The sequence below is a fragment of the Trichechus manatus genome, unplaced genomic scaffold, assembly GCF_000243295.1.
Source record: "Trichechus manatus latirostris isolate Lorelei unplaced genomic scaffold, TriManLat1.0 scaffold00092, whole genome shotgun sequence".
NCBI classification, from domain to species: domain Eukaryota; kingdom Metazoa; phylum Chordata; class Mammalia; order Sirenia; family Trichechidae; genus Trichechus; species Trichechus manatus.
The window spans coordinates 6,919,563-6,940,633 of record NW_004444028.1 but is presented as its reverse complement, the minus strand read 5'-3'; the positions used below and the strand labels follow the sequence as shown (position 1 = coordinate 6,940,633).

Genomic DNA, 21,071 nt, shown 5'->3' with positions numbered 1-21,071 from the left:
CCAGTGTTGCTAGATTTTCTTGTTTATTCAAATGAAGCCAGAAACACGGTTTTAATGTGAAATCTCCCAATTTTTCAATGTTAACAACTAATTTCTTAAAAACACTTAAAAAAAGATCAAAACCAAACCCATTCACATCGAGTTAATTCCAACTCATAGCACCCCCATAGGACAGCGTAGAACTGCTCCACAGGGTTTCCAAGGCTGTCATCTTTATGGAAGCAGACTGTCACATCTTTCTTCCAAGAAGGGGTTCAAACTGTCGACCTTTCAGTTAGCAGTGGAGGGCTTAACCACTTGCGCCACCAGGGCTCCTTAAAAAAAAAAGCATTAGTAGCGCCCAAAACACAAACTTGCAGGCCAAGAGCTCATAGCCTCCTCTTTAAAATCGTATGTCAGCTTCTTCTAAAAACAGCATTCCCTCTACCCACTCCCTCCCACCCCACTATTCACTTCCTTCATTCAGTAGACTTGGTTCCAATTGCTTTTGACACAACAAAACATCAAAAGGTAAAGACTTGTGGTGAGGGGGTAAAAGGGAATTCTCTGCACTTTCTGCACAATTTTTCTGTAAATCTAAAACTGCTCTAAAAAATAAACTCTATTTTTTTAAAAAAAGCACACTCTAAGATGATATAATAACCCGTTTCTAATATACAAATATACAGTGGCATGGGAGAAAGACCTGGCGATTTGCTTCCATAAAGATTACAGCCAAGAAAACCCTATGGCGCAGTTCTACTCTGTCACTTGGGGTGGCTATGAGTCAGAATCGACTCAGCAGCACGCAACAACATGAATAGATAAAAAATTAGATTTCTATTTAAAAAAAAAGGTAAAGACTTGCCAGTACTGAAATCATTTTTAAAACCTCAGTGTCGTAAGTTGATTATAAAAAAGGAGACTCCTAAATTTTTTTTGAAAGATGGCAGCAGGATTAAAATAAGTGCACACACCACCTGAAGGCAACGGCAATCACTACGTGCCTTTTCGGTGACGCACTATATGCCAGAGTGACTTGAAAACTACGAGCAGACCATTAGCACCGCCCCAGTGATAAATACTTCTGCTTCCTCCTCTCCAAACAGATTCGCCAGGTTCCTTTAGGAGACTAGATTCAGGGCATAGGGTGGGGGTATTCCTCCTGTGACATTCTCTTGTCACCAGGGGTGCTTGTCAGAGAGGTGGGTAATGCCACCCGACACCTGTATTATTCAAAGCTAGGGCTCAAGGTGTGGCCTGTGGTCTTTTAAGGCCAACAGCATCACTAAGTCCCCAGAGAAGAGCCAAGGAGAGGAAGATGGCAAGAGGTTGGCCTCATGGGGAAGGATTCCTCCTCTGCCTCATTCTTCACCTTTTGCTTCAAGGTAAGATGGGACAAAAGCAAGAGCAAAGCAGCCATGTAAATTTGGGCCAAGTTTTGTTATTCCTAGATAGCCAATGATTGGAAGTTTGTTTTGGTAAAAATGGAAGTTCCATGGTACCAACATCTTTGTACTTCTTCCCAGGAACCTAACAACTAGCCTGTTCTCTTGATCTACTTCTTCACTTCGCACGTATCTATCGGCCTCTCCTCCTTCCCCTCGTCTCTCTGTTTCTAAGCATATAGTCTAGCTCCATAGTTTCTGAGTATCAGCTGATGTTAAGAAGAAGAAAATAATTCTTTCTCGGCTCTCTTGAAGCCAAATGACATGACAGCAAAGATGCTAAGGAGAAGGAGGTGGATGAGAATATCTATAGTGAAAAAGGCAGAAACTTTTTCAGTATTGTTTTCCTAATCCACAGCATTTTTCTCGTATGTTATTGAAAATGAGCAATGAGGGATACAAGATCAGAATAGATAAAAATAAGACACTACCAGATGTTACCACCTAATTCTCTGTTTCTGCTCCAAAAAAGGGTGACTAGAAAGGGGTTGGGTAGATGTGTATCGAGGAACTCTTTAAAATAGTGCTGGGGTGATGCTACTGAGTTTTAGAAGAGCACAGTCGTAGCACATCGTAGAGACACAGTAAATATGTGTGAAGTAGCAAAACTGAACTTCTTCCTTAAGGTCTCACAAATCTCATAATACCTCCCTGATTACTTCCCGTCTCATGAATTTATGATCATCTATGACTTATTAATACATCAAGGAGAACTGCAGTTGCAAAATTTGTCAGTGACATCACCCAGATGGTTCAAGGACAGAGGTGAGCAATGGAAGGATATTGAGTGAAGGTGGAGAGGTTTGTGGTGAGCTTGTTAAAAACAAGCAGGAGAACGTAAAGTGGTGGTCAGGGCTGAGTTTGCATACACATTTGGACACATTCTGCATGGAGACAGAAACAATGGACTTGAGGACAGAGCCCTGACTCAGCTCACCTCATCAACTTCCGCCATTTGCCTACCAGACCAGTCCGTCCTCCCTGGGCCAGAAAGGAGGGGCTCAAATGCTTCTACCAGTGCCCCTGTCTTCTCTTTCTGCAGAAACATTCCCCAGGCTCCAGCCCAGCACCCTTCTCACACAGGAACACAGAGGTCAAGGTCCCATCTCGCAGGCTTTCTTCTCTCTACAGGCAGAGGGGACACTTTCACCATCAACTGCTCAGGGTTTGACCAGGATGGGGTGGACCCTGCTGCCTTCCAGGCAGCGTTTGATAGAAAGGCCTTCCATCCAGTCATCAACTACAGCATCCCCACTGAGGTCAACATCTCCTTCACCCTGTCTGCCATCCTAGAAGTGGTAAGTCCTGACCCAACATTGCAATGGTCTAGTGATGAGCAGTGGGTCACCTGAATGGATTTTGCAAAATTCGAGGTTCATTCTATGGAAAGGGAAGACATGAAGAGAATGCTGCAGTGACATTTCTACAGGTAAAATCTGTCCCTTTTTGGAATACTCCACAAGGAACCTATTCCCAGTGGACCCTCATACTGGTTTTTTCATTTACATTTTCCATGTACCCTGGATTGTTTTGACCTATATTTTCCAGTGGCTGATGATTGAAAATCATCATTGTCATATGGAATGGCTTTGGAAATGAGTAAGGGTGGAAGCACCAGATCTGACTTTATGGAGTTAATGATCTTGGGTGGAAATTGTTTTTCCAGGATGCACGACTTCAGCTGATGACATCATTCCTGTGGCTAAATGTGGTATGACAGACTCAGTTTCCCTTTCATTACAGTACCTTCCCTTTTCCACTCCTGGGTCTAATTTTGTAGATTACATTGGATAAAGCTGAGAATACCCACAAATTAAAGAAGTTCAAACAGAGTTGACCAACAATGAGAATACAACGGTTCCTGATTATGCTGCTAGCATAGAAGGGCAGAGATGGGATAGGGAGAAGGTGGATAAACCAAGGTCATGGAAGCCAATACTTAAGTGGCTCCTTCCCAGCGAATTCAAAGCCAAGCTCAAGGTCTCCCTTGAGAATACTGAGGAAGGAGTGGAGGCAGGCAAGATCTCGTTAGTGACATTGTGACAGCTTTCACTTCTCTAGTGGGAGAGTGAAGAACTGAGTGAAAAAAGGGGGAAAAATCAGGAAAGTACAGGAGACAGAGTAAGACTAAAACTAGTTCCTTCCATCCCTCTGCTTATTCCATGCCATGGTCTCCTCTAGATCTGGTACAATCCATTCATCAGGTGGAACCCAGAGGAATGTGGGGGCATCAGGAAGCTCAGCATGACAACCAAGAACCTATGGATTCCAGATATCTACATCGAAGAGTTGTGAGTATCAGGCTCAAAAAAACAAGAAAGAAACCCCATCAGGAAAGGGCATGATGTAACCAATAGAGGCCACACAAAAACTCAACTTAGAAAAGAGCAAGGTCTGACTTAACTAGCTTACAAAACTTCCAGAATATGGCAATAGGTGGATGGAGTAAATCAAGTAGGGCTGGAGCACAGGAGTGCAGTGACCTGAGAGAAAAGGAAGGCCAAGTCTGATGGGAAACCCACAGGACCCACCTCCCCCTCCTTCTCACATACAGCATGGATGTGGATCAGACACCTATGGGTCTTATGGCTTATGTCAACAGTGAAGGTCGCATCAGATATGATAAGCCAATGCGGGTGACCAGCATCTGTAACCTGGATATCTTCTATTTCCCCTTTGACCAACAGAACTGCACGCTTACCTTTGTTCTTTCATCTATACTGGTGAGTCTCACTACAGTTGCCTGTTGAGAGGCTGAGAAAGAGTTTTGAGTGAGAAGAGGACAGAAAATGGAAATAGTGAGGGAATCTCACTTAAGGGGTATAGAAGCTAAGTGGTGAGGAATCCAACAGTTGGGCAAAGGGGTTGGGAACATGGGAGAGGCTGAGTTATCTGGGTCTCCTTTGCAGTGGAGGACATGGTCCTGGGCATGGAGAAGGATGTGCAGGAGATTTCAAACACGTCACTGAACTGCATTCGGAGCAATGGGGAATGGGTACTTCTGAGTATTCACCAAAGAATGGAGAAGATGACTATGGGCACCAGACAGTATGACCAGATCATTTTTTATGTGAGCTCAGGGGCCCTGGTTGTGATCTTCCCCTCAGATTCATGGCTGTGACCTCCATTAGAATTTAAGCTCTCCCACTAGAAAGTAAGTTCCATGAGGGCAGAGATTTTAGTCACTTTTTTCCCCACTGATAATCTCCAGTACCTAGAATAATACCTGGCACGTTGTTTGCACCCACTAAGTTTTGTTGATTAAATCTTCCCTTGAGGAAGAAACAAAGATTCTATGCCAGTGATTCACAGCCAGGGTAAGCTTCCTATTCCCTAAGGGCTATCAGAACTTTTGGAGGACAAGAATTCTTATATTTAAAAAAAAAAAAAGTGGGTGGAAAAAGTTATGAAATGCTGCCTGAGGGGTATTATGATTCTAAACCCTACTGACCCCAAAATATACACCACAGTTTTGCCTTCCCTCCCTCTGGTCTTTGACATACACTAGCAAAGTCACTAAAGATCAGACCTTGATGAAGAAAGCAAGCTCTTGTCTGCAGAAATACAAAGATAGTATGCACATGATACCTGTAGTCCTATTAAGAGCACATTGGTAGGGATAAAAATTTAAATGGAGAAAGTTGACACCTTGAGCCAAGAAGGAATAAAATACATTTTCATGGTAAAGAGTATGGCAGAATCAAACCAGGAAAGGCAGACTGTGGTGGGTAAGATGCCTTTGGATGGACAGACAGGACAGGGAAAGGGACATGAGGTGGTATTTCCTTACCACACAATTTGGTCTGGAACAAATCCCAACTCTTGCTCTTAACTTGCTGGTCAGCCTCCCATCTATTCCTCACTTGTTGCTCTCTCCCCACACCAGGTGGCCATCAGGCGCATGCTCAGCCTTTACGTGATAAACCTTCTGCTGCCCAGCGGCTTTCTGGTTGCCATTGACACCCTCAGCTTCTACCTGCAGGCAGAAAGCGAGAATCGTGCCCCATTCAAGATGACACTTCTAGGCTACAACGTCTTCCTGCTCATGGTGAATGACTTACTCCCTGTCAATGGCACCCCCCTCATTAGTATGGCCCCTCCCTCCATCAGGAGAACAAAAGCAAGGTGGGAGGGTGGGGAGACGGACCAGTGGAACCAGGTCAGAGTGAGAAGGGATCCTGGAAAAGGGTCCTCAGAAAAGAAGGAACTAGAAGTTCTCAGAAGTCACTCTGGCCCTCAAATAGGCCTGCCTTCCCTCCAGGTGTCTACTTTGCACTGTGTCTGTCCCTGATGGTGGTCAGCCTACTGGAGACGGTCTTCATCACCTACCTGCTGCACCTGGCCGACACTGAGCCCCCACCCATGCCTCAGTGGCTCCACTCCCTTCTGCTGCACTACACCAGCCCCAAGAAGTGCTGCCCCACTGCACCCCAGAAGGAAAATAAGGGCTTGGGCCTCACCCCCACCCACCTGCCTGGTAAGGGAAGTCAGCACTGCCCACACTCCCTCTTCCAATACCTTCACTCCTCTGTTCCTGCCTCCTTCCCTGTCACCCTCCCTCCCCAGGTGAACTTCCCAGCCCATGGATGAGTTTCTGTCTTCTCCACAGGCCTGAAGGAGCCAGAGGTGTTGGCAGGAAAGATGCCCAACCCTGGAGAGGCAGAGTTAAATGGGCGCCCTGAATCAGCAAGGGCCCTGCAGGAACCCGAGGCCCAGAAGAAGCACCTGGTTGACCTGTGGGTGCAGTTCAGCCACATGATGGACACCCTGCTCTTCCGCATCTACCTGCTCTTCATGGCCTCCTCCATCATCACGGTCATCATCCTCTGGAACACCTAGGCTGATGCCCACCTGCAAACTCCACCTGGAGCTTCTCCTGACCTCCAGAGACCAGCCAGGTTCTCAGGCCTGTCCAGATCCCAGTTTCGTGGCCCTAGCAACAATCTACTTTTTAACCCAGTCCCTCTGTGCAGTTTCAGAGCAGACCTGGATATTTTCATAGGCCCTTCAAAGGTTAGGATCTTGCACCTGCACTCCATCAGCTCCCCTCAACCCTCCCACAAGTCCTCCTCCCTGACTCCTCAGGATTCAGCTTCCTGAAATACTTCCGGGATTGAATCATCTCCAATAAACCACTCTGCAGAAAGCATTGGCTCTTTCATGCATTATATTACAGAGTGAAAAATCTTGGGATTGAGAGTCTTATTGTAGAAACTTACCATTATCCAAAGTAAGAAGGATTGTCTTGGTTTTGTTTTGTTTAAGTCTATGAGACAATATATGAAAGTGGGGGGAGGAGAGAGAAGGGGCCAAAATCTATTATGAGGAAGGAATTATAAAATAGAGATTAATACACTTTTGTTACCAAATTTTTATTAAAAAAAAATTTTTTTTGATAGCATGTGTTTTCAGTATTGGAATGCATGCTTACTAATTGAGTGTGTTTAAATTTTTGTTGATAATATGGATTTTGAGAAATATTATCAGGCCATACAAGCCACCAATAAGGCGAGTGGTACTCTGGCACCACAGATCTGTGGTGTGACAATATACCAATGAGAACTAAACGGAGAATTTATTGCGGGCACCTTTCCATTAGGTTACATGGGGAACCTCTGGTTTTCCAAATATGACACAGAAAAAACAAAACAAACCCTTCAGGGCTCCCTAACTATCATTCAGGAAAGCCATATTTACGCTCGTCAGCCTTATCTCACAGAAATGAAGGGGAAAAAGGCAAAAGCTTCCAAAACTAACACATCTAGGAAGCATCACCTAATAGAACGCTCAACCTACAGAACAATAAGGCTCCAACTTTGCTCTGCTGAGATTCACGCATTTCAAAAGGGACCCACCTTGAGGCTAAACGCATTACAACTGGAATAACTACTAGCTAAGAGGTCCAGAGGCATAAAAAGTGGCTGATATACCCTTAAACCAATGGTAACTAAAGAGTTGACCTTGTAAATCTAACTACCCTAGATTTAAGCTTCAGAAATTAATAACATGCCAGAACTAGACCTCTCTTGCTGAAGAGTGAAGCCTCTTGTCACAGTGAAGCCTGACATATGACTCATTCATCATTAAACACTTAGAGTGTTAACCGTGTATTACCCTTAACAGTGTCTGTGTTGTCATTTGAGCTAATCTACCCTTACTCCTGCTAAGAAAAGAACATTAGGGAGGACGCTTGAAAATGGCATCAGCTTTACTTGGAAGAAACACAAATTCCCCCATATGAGCTGGAAAATTCCCCTTCCTAGCACTTGCCTTATTATTTTAAAAGTCTTTATCTATTGGCCCATTTCTTGAACTACCTGCCTGGGGGCAAATAGAGGCTCCACAGTATCTTTGTACATGGGAAATATGGCATGATTTGCAGGAGGCACCCGGATCAGAGAAGCACAGATTTGAGAACAACTTAATTACAACTCAAACATAATCTTTTACTTATAGCAACAATTTCTTTCCCTTTCTTTCATTTATTCTACTACTTTCTATCTGAATCCTACATCTCCCACATCATAACAGGTTAGGGATAAAGAGTCACAACTCTGGTTCCTCCTCCGCACTGCTCTTCCTCAAGCTCCTCTGTCCCCCTCCAGTCACTGTAGATGCCGAAAGAGTGGGATGGTTGCTGTGATGGTTAAGGTTGGGTATCAACTTGGCTGGGCCATGATTCTCAGTGGTCTGGCAGTTATGACATAGTTTGGCAGTTATGTAATGATGTAATCACCTCCATGATGAGATTTGATATAATGTAATCTCTTCCTGATGAGATCTGCTACAAGCAGCCAATCAGTTGAAAGGGAGTTTCCTTGGGGGTGTGGCCTGCATCCAATATAGTTGCCAATGTTCACAAGAGGAGCTGTTGCTGCTGCTGCTGCTGTTCCGTGCCGTCAAGTCGATTCCAACTCACAGCAAACCTATAGGACAGAGTAGAACTGTCCCACTGGGTTTCTAAGGCTGTGAGCTTTACAGGAGCAGATTGCCAGGTCTTTTCTCCCACGGAGCACTGACCTTTCAGTTAGCAGCCAAGTGCTTAACCTTTACGCCAGCAGGACTCCCTGTTAGTGCCTGCCAGAGGTCCTACCTACCACGTTCACTGCCACTGGAGGGCTGGACGCTTGGCGGAAGACGGTCCCAGCTAGATGCTGAGTCACCAGGATCGGCGGTTACTTGCTCTGGGACCAGGCCGGGTTCTACAGGAATCTGGGGCATAGAGGCCAGAAATACCCTGCTCTACTCTGAATCACTCCTTTCACTTAGGCCCATGCGTGGTCTTTGAATTAAACTTGTGTTCCTCCCCTGTCCTTTCAGAATGCATTTTTTTCTCAGGAAGGTCTTGGGCTCCTCGGCTTCCAGAACTCTGTCACTTCTCTGCCCATCAAAAGGCCTCCGGGCATGTCCACAACCTTTTGCTTAGCAGCTGACCTCTTAACCACTCTGCCACCTGGGCTCCAAGTAATAATAATAACCAACTTTTATTAAGTTATTACTGTGTGGCAGGCACTCTTGCAGGTACTTTGTATGAATTAACACAGTTCATCCTTACAGCTAGCCTATGAAGTAGGAACTGTAGATCCACAAACTCCTAGAGCAAAATGTGTTTTAGAATTTAGAATTTTTTAGATTTTAGAAAGGATATAATTGTGTATTACAGTATGTTACTAACACCCCAACTGGAGTATGGGGCGGCCCCCCATAATCAAATGTTACTATTTCTGCAGTGAAATCGGGGAATATTCACACTGTTGTTGTTGGCTTCTGCTGTCAAGTCGGCCCCGACTCACAGCGACCCCATGCGTTACAGAGTAGAACTGCTTCATAGGGTTTTCTGAGTTGTTATCTTTACGGAAGCAGTTCACCGGGCCTTTCTTCCTTGCAGCTGCTGGGTGGGTTTGAACCGCCAACCTTTAGGTTAGCAGCCAATCACAAACAACTTGCACCACCCAGACTCCTATAGTCATACTAAACCAAACCACCAAACCCACTGCCATCGAGTCAATTCTGACTCATAGCAACCCTATAGGACAGAGTAGAACTGCACCATAGGGTTTCCAAGGAGTAGCTGGTGGATTCCAACTGCCAACCTTTTGGTTAGCAGCCGAGCTTTAAACCACTGCGCCACCAGGGCTCCGTAGTCATACTAGGTAGCAAAAATAAGACCGGAAATAGGCTCGCATCAGTTCAGGTCAAGTTTTGCCACCAAATAATTTAGACTTTGTAACTGTGGTTTTGAATTACTATTCCGATTTCACACATGGAGAAAATGAAGCACAGAGAGGCTAAGGGACAGCTACCTCGGGGTCCCGACGCCGCACAGCTCGTTCAGGGATGGAGTTGTAGATTGAGCCTGGGCGAGCTGACTCTAGGGACTGGAGGCCACCTCTCTGCTCCACCACCTTCTAAACTGAGGACAAGACCACACAGGCCCTCTCAGAGTCCCATACTGAGACATCAATACCATTTCAAGTCTTCATCACTAACACTTTAGGAGAATTAAAACAGAAAGAGTGTTCATGTTAAGGAGGAAGAGCAATTCCGAAAAGGAGGGTGAGAATGGTTGCACAACTTCAAGAATGTAATCAATGTCACTGAATTGTACGTGGAGAAATTGTAGAATTGGTGCATGTTTGGCTGTATATACAACAATTAAAAAAAAAACACAAACAGCAAGGTCCCAATCAGGGTCCCAAAACAATTGTAAATTTCCTTTTCCTACCTCCCCAACTCCAATCACAGCCTCTCAATTCACTAGTTGTAGTTTCTCCATTCCCTTCTGGAGTGTGTTATTTCCCCAAATCTAACGCCATCCCAGGGCTGCCCCTCATCTGAAGACCCCAAAATAATCTAAACAGAAAAGAGAGGAGTGGTAGCAGACAGCAGCGCCCAGGGTCCAGCTAAGATGTTGCAGCCCAGAAAGCTGTGTTTGTGATGATGTAGGCTGCTATGATGCTGAACAGGTTTCAGTAGAGCTTCCAGATTAAGATGGACTAGGAAGAAAGGCCTGGCAATCTACTTCCGAAAATCAGCCAATGAAACCCCAGTGGATCACAATGGTGTGATCCTCAAATGATCATGGGGATGGCACAGGACCAGGTAGCATTTCATTCCACTGTGTATGGGGTCGCCACGAGTCAGGGGCTGACCCCATGGCAGCTAACAACAACCACAGTCTGGACAATCCATCTTTCCTGTGTTCCCTAAGAATTTAGTTTTTGCTGCTGATATATATTCTACTGTCAGATGCTTTTGGATTTTCCCGTCCTATACCCTATCCTGAGACAGTCTTCTCATCTGGAAACACCCTTGGTTTTTGCTGAGTAGCTCGCTCACCTAGCTTTCAAGGGGTTCTGAAATTATTTAAGATCAATTTGCATAACTTTGTTTTCTCCACCCATCTTCATGTACCTACTTCTCTACCTATTTTCTTCACATTTTTTTCCCTATATGTAGCCTTTAGTCTTATTTGAATAGAAGATCTGCAATTTATCTTTTTTGGCCCAGGGAATAAGATTCTATATCTCCTTTCAGTAAGAAAAGATTTGATCTAATTATAGTAATTTTATTTCTTCCATCAGCAAAATCTGAGCATGAGATCTTAACACTTAATTGACAATCATACAGAACTTTTGAAACTGGAGCTCACCCAGATAATTAACCACACCTATTAACAGTTGTTGATTTTTGTTCCATCTGCAAGAAAATCACTTTGTGCTAATGACTTTCCTCTTGTTATGTGGCAAACTTCTGCGAGGTTTTGCAAGTAATTTATGACCTTTTTAGGGAAATCTGCTGACAGACAATTGGTCCTGCCTGTGCCATCCTGCATTCGATGGCCTGTTTCCACCTGACAGCTCCTCACCTGCGCTCACCTGGAGTGCTATCCTGCAGTTCCCACACATATTTTTGTTCACTTTCTTGTTCTCTAAACCGTCATAAAAAGTATTTCTGCATGTTTTCTACATTTTCTCTGGGCTCCATATTAAACCAAACCAGTTGCCATTGAGTCGATTCTGACTCATGGCAACCCCACGTGTTTCAGAGCAGAACTGCGCTCCATAGGGTTTTCAATGACTGTGATCTTGCAGAAGCAGATTGCCAGACCATTCTTCAGAGGCACCTCTCGGTGGGTTTGAACAGCCAATCTTTTGGTTAGTAGCCAAGCGCTTAACTGTGTGCGCCACCCAGAGACTTCTATTGACCTGACATTAATATATTTTTATCTCATTACCATCTTTGCACCCCGCTTCTCTTCCCTGGGATCCATTTTAGGATGTTACCCTGCAGGCTTCCTTTCAAGCCTGTCTTTTTTCTCCTCTCCAACTTCTGATTCTCCCTTCGATAACCTCTTATTTGATCATTCATTGCCACTGGTTCTTCTATGCAGCAGGAGAAAAATAGGACAGTGTAGAGACTTTGGAACCCTAAAGCCCTGGATTCTAATCTGACACCATGACTGGGTAGTGGGGTGATCTTCAACAAGTGGTTTAGCCTCGCGGGTTTAAATTACGCTTGCGAAGTGGAGCTCATAACACGTACTGAATTATTTTAAGAATATTTTCTCTTACCTGACTTAATGGTCTGACTGAGAGTGGAGGAACCCCAGAAAGCATGGCCCCCGGACTCTGTCAGCCCAGAACTAAAACAATTTCCGAGGCCAACTTTTCAGACAAAGATTGGACTGGACTGGGATATAAAATGTTACTGGTGAAGAGTGTGCTTCTTAGCTCAAGTAGATACATGAGACTAAATAGGCAGCTCCTGTCCGGAGGTGAGATGGGAAGGCAGAGCGGTTAAGAGCTGGTTGAATGGACATGGGAAATCAGGGGTAGAGAGGAGGGGTATGCTGTCACAGTATAGGGAGAGCAACTAGGGTCACATAACAATGTGTGTATAAATTTTTGTATGAGAGACTAACTTGAAATGTAAACTTTCACTTAAACTACAATAATAAACAAACCAAAAAAAGAATACTTTCTTTTAAAAATCACTTATAAGCTTACAGAAACTAAAAGGCAAAATGGGAAACCCTAGAGAGTATCTATTTACCACGCAAGCTGAGACCTAGCGTGCGAAATAGGCTTGCCTCCTAGGCGGGAGGCAAGAGACTTCAAGAATTATAGACTTTCTAGTTCAACCCCTTTATTTTTTAAATGAGGAATGTGAAGTGGAGAAAAGTGAAGTGACAAGTATGGAGTTGTCATACTTCAACAAATCCTGGGCTCAGAGCCTGGGCCAGTGAAAGTGGCAGCTGCAGGGAAAACCTCGTCCATGGAATTCTTTTCCCAGGGGCCTCTCAGGAATCCCAGGACCCTCCATCTCTCCTGCTCCCAGGCACCACAGCCAGCCTGACCTCGGCTAGTGACCCACCCTGCAGTTTGGGTGTTCTGACTACCGGCTGCCTCCTGCACTCCTGGCTCCTTAGCCCTGGCCAATGGCCTCTGTAGTGATTGCTATCCATCTGGGCTGCAAAACCGTGGCCCTTACATCCCCTGTCTTAGTTATCTATCTAGTGCTGCTATGACAGAAATACCTCAAGAGGACGGCTTCAACAAACAGAAATTTATTCTCTTACTGTTTAGGAGGTGAGAAGTCCAAATTCAGGGCATCAGCTGCAGGGGAAGCCTTTCTCTCTCTGTTGGCTCTGGAGGAAGGTCCTTGTCATCAGCCTTCCCCTGGACTAGGAGTATCTCCGCGCAGGATCCCCGGGTCCAAAGGACGCGCTCTGCTCCTGGCGCTGGGCTGCTTTTTTTGGTGGTATGAGGTTCCCAACTCTCTGCTTGCTTCCCTTTCCTTTTACCTCTTGTAAGATAAATGATGGGCCACATCCCAGGGAAACTCCCTTTACATTGGATCAGGGATGTGACCTGAGCAAGGGTGTTACATCCCACCCTAATCCTCTTTAACCACAGGCAGAGATTATGATTTATAACACATAGGAAAATCACAAAATGGAGGACAACCGCACAATACTGGGAATCATGGCCTAACCAAGTGGACACACATTTCTGGGAGACACAATTCAATCCATGATACTTTCCTAGGTCTAAGATCTGATAGCCCAGCCTATATGCAGACCTTGTGTTACTCCGTTGAAAGTCCTTCACTGTTAACCAAGAGTTCAGTGTCCTAAGAGTATGTTCAAGTGGCTAAAGACACAGTAGTTTGGTTCAACATGCCATGATGGGTACAATCAAAAGGTTAGGCTTCCTGCTCAAGTTTTGCCTAATTGTTCAGTTATACTCAGTCATTTCTTCCTTTGAAGCAGAGAGCCACCTTGAATGATAGCCCATTTTCCTAGAAGTCCTGTCTCCTAAATCATTGACTTGTATTCCAGTCCAAAAGTGGAGTTCCTAGGATCTCATTTGCTGTTGGCTCAACTTCCAAACGTATATCCACTTTCTGGGTGGGCCATGGCCATGCCTGGCTTTCCAGATCTGTCCTGGATCACACCTGTGTTTGCTCTGCTTTAGGGTATATTATGTGTAGGACAACCTGGCCACCTGGCCTCCAAGCTTAGGACAGCATCTGTAGTCTGGTCAGTCACCCCAGCCCTCATGCCAACAGCTTCCTCCTTGTGCTACCCAGTACCTTATGTTGCTAGAGACTAACTTGCCTCCCAACTGAACCCTTTCAAGTCACAATACAAAAAAAAAAAACTTGTTGCCATCAAGTCAACTCAGACTCATAGTGACCCTATAGGACAGAGTAGAACTGCCCCACAGGGTTTCCAAGGAATGGCTGGTGAATTTGAACTGCCGACCTTTTGGTTAGCAGCCTGAGCTCTTAATCACTGTGCCACTAGGGCTCCTCAAGTTACAATAGAGACCCCTAAACCTTAAACAGATTTTCTAACAACCCCCCTTTGCCTTGCTCCTTCTCCTTTTCTTGCTCCTTCTACCCCAGTGCTTCTAGCTCCCTTCTTTCTCCGTGTCTTCTTCCTTTCACTCCCTTCAACCTCTGCCTCAGACAGGCCAAGTTTACAAAGAAATTACAGAGCTGGTAGGGCTGAAGGACTACAGCTATAGCAAACCACAGATGAAATGCAATGCAATCCTCTCTCCTGTACTTCCCTACTTTGGGTCCCTAAGTCAGCCCTGCCTTTCTCAGCACTTTCTATTTAGGCCTGCCAGGACTTTCTATTCTGAACAAAGTTTCTTTTGTATTCTCGGCCTGACCCTTCATTTGTTCTACAAGAAAAAAATTTCCAAGTCTTTCTGGAAATGTAAGATACTTAATATAACAATGCTCCAATTCACTCATTTGGTTCGATTGTGTTTTTTCATAGAGATGTGACATAAGATGTAGTATCAACACGTGTCAATAATATTGATGTTAGCTGAGATTACTAGTTTGTGACAATTTATAATGCTACGGACAACACAAAGATCTTAAAAACAGTTCTGCTACTCTAATCTTACGCTTTCTATTAGCATAGAGTAAAAGACGTGCAGAGAACATTGGTTTGGGGAGAAAGAATTAAAACAGAAGAGACACTGGAAAGAGGAAATCTAGTTAGAGGCTGTTGGAAAAAAATAGGTAATAGATGATGAAGGTATGAACTAAGTTTAATAATTTGGTATTTTCAATAATCCTCAGTGTCAACAAAAGCTATAAGATACTTCAGTGTTTATAACCAAATAAGCAAATATTGTCACCTTTCCAAATCTGCAGATTCCCTGGCCTTAGAAGAGCATAACCCTATTTCCCCAGTCCATACACTGTCATTAAGGGGAGTTACTTTGTTATTGATCTTGGCCCCAAGCTGCCAAACAGGATGTTTCTCCCTTAGTCTTGGCCCATCTTCCACCCTGCCTGGAGCCCAGAAGGCATACCTGGGCAGGGGCAAAGCAGGACACTCTCCCGTGATCTCTCAGGCCACAGCCTCTCACTCAGGAGTGGTCACCTGACAGGAGCAATATTCAAAACCAGGAACTAAGGTGTGGTCCAATCTCCTTTAAGCTCAAGAGTTTGGGGGCTCCTGGTGAGTCCCCAGAGAAGAGGCCAGAAGAGGGAGATGGAAGGGGGATGGCCTCTTATGAGGGGCTTTCTCCTCTGCCTCACTGTCAGCCTTCTGCTTCAAGGTAAGATGGGGCAAGAACAAGGGAAGATGAGAGTGTGATTCTGAAGGACATCCAGGAACTTCCCTCTAGCACTTGAAGGGCATTCAGAATTATCATGGTAAATATTGCTTCCATAATGTCTGTGCCTTGACTTCCTTTTGGTGACAGAAAGATATTTTACTGATCAGTACACACAGCCCTTCTCTATTCCTGCCTGCATACGATTTTACCAAATTGTCTTTCTATTTCATCACCTCTCCAATTCCATCTTGTCATTGACTTCCTGTGTCACTTCAACCACACCCCTTATCCAACCCTTTCTATCTCTTTTCCATCACATGGTATCTGTAAGACGAGTAGTCATTAATTTTAAACATACTCTGGAGGATTAAGTAAAATACCAAGAAAGTTTGGGGATCAATCTGAGATAGAAAGGAGTGGGTGCTTAACTTCTATGAGGAAATATCTGTTCCTAATCTGGGTGTGTACCCTAAAAATTATGGAAAGAGATGGGGAGGTACAGGAGGAAGCAAAGGAAAAAAACAGACAAAGATGGTAATGGGGCAAAGAATCTGCTTAGGTACCCCTCAGGTCCTTCCCTTTCTGGAATATTCCAGAGAAAAGAATATTCCAACACCTGTTTAGGCCTTGGTATGTGATTGGCATATGGTATACGCTCAGTGATATTGCTGCTTGATGTTGATGCTGAAAGTAATCCTCAACATATCTGAGGTCACTACATCTGAGAAGAGCAAACAAATGCATAGCACCAAGGTAAGCACCCATTCAGAATGCCTACTACATGCTTCCCATATCTATCCAGCAAGTATAGTTGTTCTCCTCCCCTACCCTCTTGATAAACCAGTTCTTGCTTTCAAAAGATGGAAGTCCCTGAGAATGAGAAAAGAAATACATTAGAGCAGATTTCCCAGTCACCTGGACTACAAGTTTAGGGCAGTGCTAAGTGGTGCTAGTGCTGGGCGGGCCCAAGAGGTCTGCGAAAGGCACATTAAAGGGCCCCTTGAAGTGGATGCCATTGCACCCAAAAAAAAAAAGCCAAGTCTGCATACAGATTTGGGCAGATTTTGCATGAGGATGAAACCATGGAAGTGAATACAGCCCTGACTCAGCTCACCACATCAACTCCCACCATTTGCCTACTAGCCCAGTCCATCCTCCCTGGCCCTGGCAGGAAGGATGCTGGCCTCGGAGAGTCTTGGCCCAGGAAGAAGGGACTTACCTGCTTCTGCCAGTGCCTCCTGTTTTCTCTCTCTGCAGAAATGTTCCCCAGGCTACAGCCCAGCACCCCTCTCACACAGGAACACAGAGGTCAAGGTCCCATTTCACAGGCTTTCTGCTTTCTACAGGAGGAGGGGACACTTTCACCATCAACCGCTCAGGGTTTGACCAGGATGGGGTGGACCCTGCTGCCTTCCAGGCAGTGTTTGACAGAAAGGCCTTCCGTCCAGTCATCAACTACAGTATCCCCACTGAGGTCAACATCTCCTTCACCCTGTCTGCCATCCTAGAAGTGGTGAGATCTGGCCCCCATCCTTTCCATAGGCTTCCAATAGGGAACAAGGACCCTCTGCCCTGTTAACCCAACATGACACTGGTTCACTGGTGAGCAATGGGTCCCCTGAATGGCTCTTGTAGAAGTTAGAGATTCATCCTATGGGGTGGGGAGACACAAGAGGAACACTGCAGGAATATTTTTACAGAAACTTTTGTCCTTGAGTCTTTCCCTTTCTGGAATATTCCAGAAAAAACTAATATTCAAAAAAAATTTTTAGTTATGTTAATTAAAACCTGAATTGTCCTTTAACTCAAGGGGAAACAAGTAAGCAAAAGGAAGTCCAGCTTCTAGACTTCCGTCTGGCACGATAAATTAGTATTTGTGAGAATGTGAGCCGGGCTTGGACTAAATCTTTCCGCACTGATAATCCTGGATGGGAATTTCTTTATTAGGATGCACAGCTCCAGCTGCTGACATCATTCCTGTGGATAGATATGGTAAGGCAGACTCAGATACCCCATTCCCACTTTCAATGATAATTTTAAATTGGAGGAGTTAGAAGTGACTCAAAGTTTTTCTAGTTCAAACCATTACTAAATGTATAAATCTCCTTTTCTGGGGCAAAATAACTACATCTAGAACTGGACTGGTCCTGGGGACACAAATATCTCTGGGCAGCTAAGGAAGAAGTGTGATCCACGAACATAGCCCAGGCCAATATATTGGGTGTGCCTGGTTCCAAGTGGTTTTAGGCCATATTTAAGATCTGATTTGAAAAAAGCCCATGAAGAGGGAATTACCTGATGACACCTTGTTAGATAAAGTGGGGGAGATAGCTGTGGTTATTAAAGACACAAGGTGGAGTGGGGGTCTCAAGGTAAAGAAGAATGGAAAGGGCAGGAGAGGCTGATCAGACAAGCTCCCCCATCACTCACCTTCCTTTCTCACTGCCCTGGCTGCAGATGTGGGACAATCCATTCATCAACTGGAAACCAGAAGAGTGTGTCGGCATCAGTAAACTCACCTTATCAGCTGAAAACCTGTGGCTCCCAGACATCTTCATCGTGGAATCGTGCGTATCTGGGCTGGGGAAAGCCAGCATGAAGCCCCATCTGCAAAGGACAGCCCAGTCTGTCAGTGCAGGGCACAGGGCACCATAAGATTCAGACAGGGACATGGTCTCAATTAATTGACTTCCACAAAACATGGCCAGGAGTAGTACAGACAAGACAGTGACATTCGAATAAGAGCTGAAAAGGAGAGCACAGTCAGACAAAAGCTGACTGAGGCACCCTCAGCACCCTTCTCTCCCTTCTTTTCACAAGCAGCATGGATGTGGATCAGACGTCTCCAGGTCTCACTGCTTACGTCAGCAGTGGAGGTCGAATATACTACAGCAAGCCAATGCGGGTGACCAGCATCTGCAACCTGGACATCTTCTACTTCCCTTTTGACCAACAGAACTGTACCTTCACCTTCAGTTCTTTCCTCTGCACCGGTGAGTGTGATGTGTTTTGGTAGCGATGTAAGATTCAGGGGAAGATATTTAAGTGGTGCAAGTATTGTTCGGGAAGGCGCTAGGTCACTGTTTCTCAATCCGGCTGCCCACAAAAGCTTTTAAAAACATCCATAACTGCACATCATCTTCAGATACGCCAATTTACTTGCTCCAGGGTGGGACCCGGGCATTGCTAGTTTCTACAACTCCCCAGTTGACATTAATGTGCAACCAGGGTTGAGAACTACTGCTTTAGAGCTCGGGTGTCCCTCGCACAAAATGAGGTCCACCTGACCCTGATCTGACGCACACCTATACTTATTAGCTCAAACTTTTTAACTTTAGTAGCTAACAAGCTTAAACCAGTAAGTTACTGGAACTGAATGCCACCAGGTGTCCTGTGGCAGGTTTGGATAAATTAGTCATTACAGCGGACATGTATGTATTAACAAAAGCGTTGAGCTGCTCAGGTTTGATTCCTCTGAAACAACTTTATACACCTGGGGAATTAAGAAGGCCAATAGGGACGACTCCAAATGTTTTTGACTCTCTTAGAGTCATATCCCGCATTCCCAGAACAACTTTGACTCACTCTTGTTTTCAACAACAACAACAATCAATGCTGTAGCCCAAGCGCACGTGAAGTGCTAGTCCTCTAACCCACTTCTGAAAACACCTGGATGCTCTGCTTTCAAAGGAGAGAGGGGGAGATTTGTTGAAGAAGCTCAGCGGCAGAGGAATCAGATTTTATTGGCGGGAGGCATGGGAGCACGTCTGGCCTACGCTGACTGGGTCTCCCTTGCAGAGGACAGCATGCTACTGGGCATGGAGAAGGAAGTGTGGGAGATAACAGACATGTCTCGCAACGTCATTCAGACCCAGGGAGAGTGGGAGCTCCTGGGCATCAACAAAGTCACCCCAAAGATGTCAGTGGGCAGCAAAGTATATGATCAGATCATGTTCTATGTGAGTCCATTGACCTCTGGTCCCAGTTGCTCTGTGATTTTCCTCTATCTAAGGCTCTTTGGGCAGTAAAAAGAAGCTTCAGGAGGTTAAGCACCTGCTTCCCACTCTACACTCTACCCAAGCCCAAAACCAAACCCATTGCTGTCAAGCCAGTTTGACTCATGGCAATCCCAAGCATTACACAGTAGAATTGCTCCATAGGGTTTTCTAGGTTGTACTCTTTAAGGATGCAGATCACCAGGTCTTTCTTTCACGGCACTGCTAGGTAGGATCAAACCACCAACCTATATGTTAGTAAACCCCTTGCCGTCCAGTCGGTTCTGGCTCAAAGTGATCCCATAGGACAGAGTAGAAATGCCCCATAGGGTTTCCGAGGAGTGGCTGGTAGATTTGAACTGCTGACCTTTTGGTTAGCAGCCGTAGCTCTTAACCAGTACACTACCAGCGGTCTATAGGTTAGTAGTAGAACGTAAACCTTTTGCCCCACCTAGGAAGCTTACCCTGTACGCAAGCTTCTTTGGAGTCGGATCCCCAGGGTCTCTCTCTACACCAAAGAGAGGGAGGGGCTGGGCTGTTACAAACACTACTGCTTAGAATGCAGCATCACCTATGTGATGGTTCAAAAACTCTACTTACCCCTAAAAGTCTACAATCGCATTGTGTTCCCAGCAGATTGTAAGTGAAAACTAGACAATGAATTGGGGCATTTCTGTAGAAGGTCACAATTAAATGCATGTGTTACCTAAAGAGACTGTCCCATCACCAGCCTAACAGCACATTACAACAATGAGATAGTCTAATACAGAAGTTGAGCACTTCGGTATCAGTTCATTTGTGATATTCTCCACTCTCTCTCCCCCAATCAGGTGGCCATCAGGCGCAGGCCTACCCTCTATGTCATAAACCTTTTGGTGCCCAGTGGCTTTCTGGTTGTCATCGACGCCCTCAGCTTCTACCTGCCGGCAGAGAGCGAGAATCGTGCCCCATTCAAGATGACTCTTCTGCTGGGCTACGACGTCTTCCTGCTCATGATGAGTGACTTACTCCCCAGCAGTGGCACCCCCCTCATCAGTGTGGCCTTTCCCACTTTCTAGAGAAGCTAAGGACAGGGAGGCGGACCAGGAGACCTGGCCGCTACTCCACTTGAGGAGGGAAAGGATTCTTAGGAAAGGTAGGATTTGGGGAAAGAAGCTCAAGAAAAGTTCAGACTTGAATCTGCCCTGGTTGGCTTACAATTTGTTTTGCCCTCAGGTGTCTATTTTGCCCTGTGTCTGTCCCTGATGGTGGTCAGCCTGCTGGAGACCGTCTTCATCACCTACCTGCTGCACCTGGCCACCACCGAGCCCCCACCCATGCCTCAGTGGCTCCACTCCCTTCTGCTGCACTACACCAGCCCCAGGAAGTGCTGCCCCACTGCACCCCAGAAGGAAAATAAGGGCTTGGGTCTCACCCCCACCCACCTGCCTGGTAAGGGAAGTCAGCACTGCCCACACTCCCTCTTCCAATACCTTCACTCCTCTGCTCCTGCCTCCTTCCCTGTCACCCTCCCTCCCCAGGTGACCTTCCCAGCCCATGGATGAGTCTCTGTCCTTTCC

General features: G+C 45.5%; 2 protein-coding genes across 2 annotated transcripts in view; both read left to right on the top strand.

Moving 5' to 3' along the window:
- The first annotated feature begins 1,300 nt into the window (after positions 1–1,300).
- On the top strand, positions 1,301–6,413 carry LOC101340996 (5-hydroxytryptamine receptor 3C-like). The gene is given in 10 exon segments (XM_012557263.2): positions 1,301–1,367; positions 2,559–2,725; positions 3,094–3,138; positions 3,609–3,718; positions 3,982–4,130; positions 4,133–4,150; positions 4,337–4,497; positions 5,314–5,515; positions 5,689–5,904; positions 6,037–6,413. Coding segments are annotated over 10 exon segments (1,365 nt in total). The 3' UTR covers positions 6,267–6,413.
- Positions 6,414–15,450: 9,037 nt separating this feature from the next.
- Positions 15,451–21,071, top strand: part of HTR3C (5-hydroxytryptamine receptor 3C) — a 17,768-nt gene continuing 12,147 nt past the window's right edge. Inside the window, exons 1-8 of the mRNA XM_023736851.1 lie at positions 15,451–15,517; positions 16,864–17,030; positions 17,465–17,509; positions 17,975–18,084; positions 18,341–18,510; positions 19,316–19,476; positions 20,343–20,547; positions 20,728–20,943. Coding sequence (XP_023592619.1) covers positions 15,451–15,517; positions 16,864–17,030; positions 17,465–17,509; positions 17,975–18,084; positions 18,341–18,510; positions 19,316–19,476; positions 20,343–20,547; positions 20,728–20,943 — 1,141 coding nt within the window. The remainder of the gene's footprint in view (positions 15,518–16,863; positions 17,031–17,464; positions 17,510–17,974; positions 18,085–18,340; positions 18,511–19,315; positions 19,477–20,342; positions 20,548–20,727; positions 20,944–21,071) is intronic.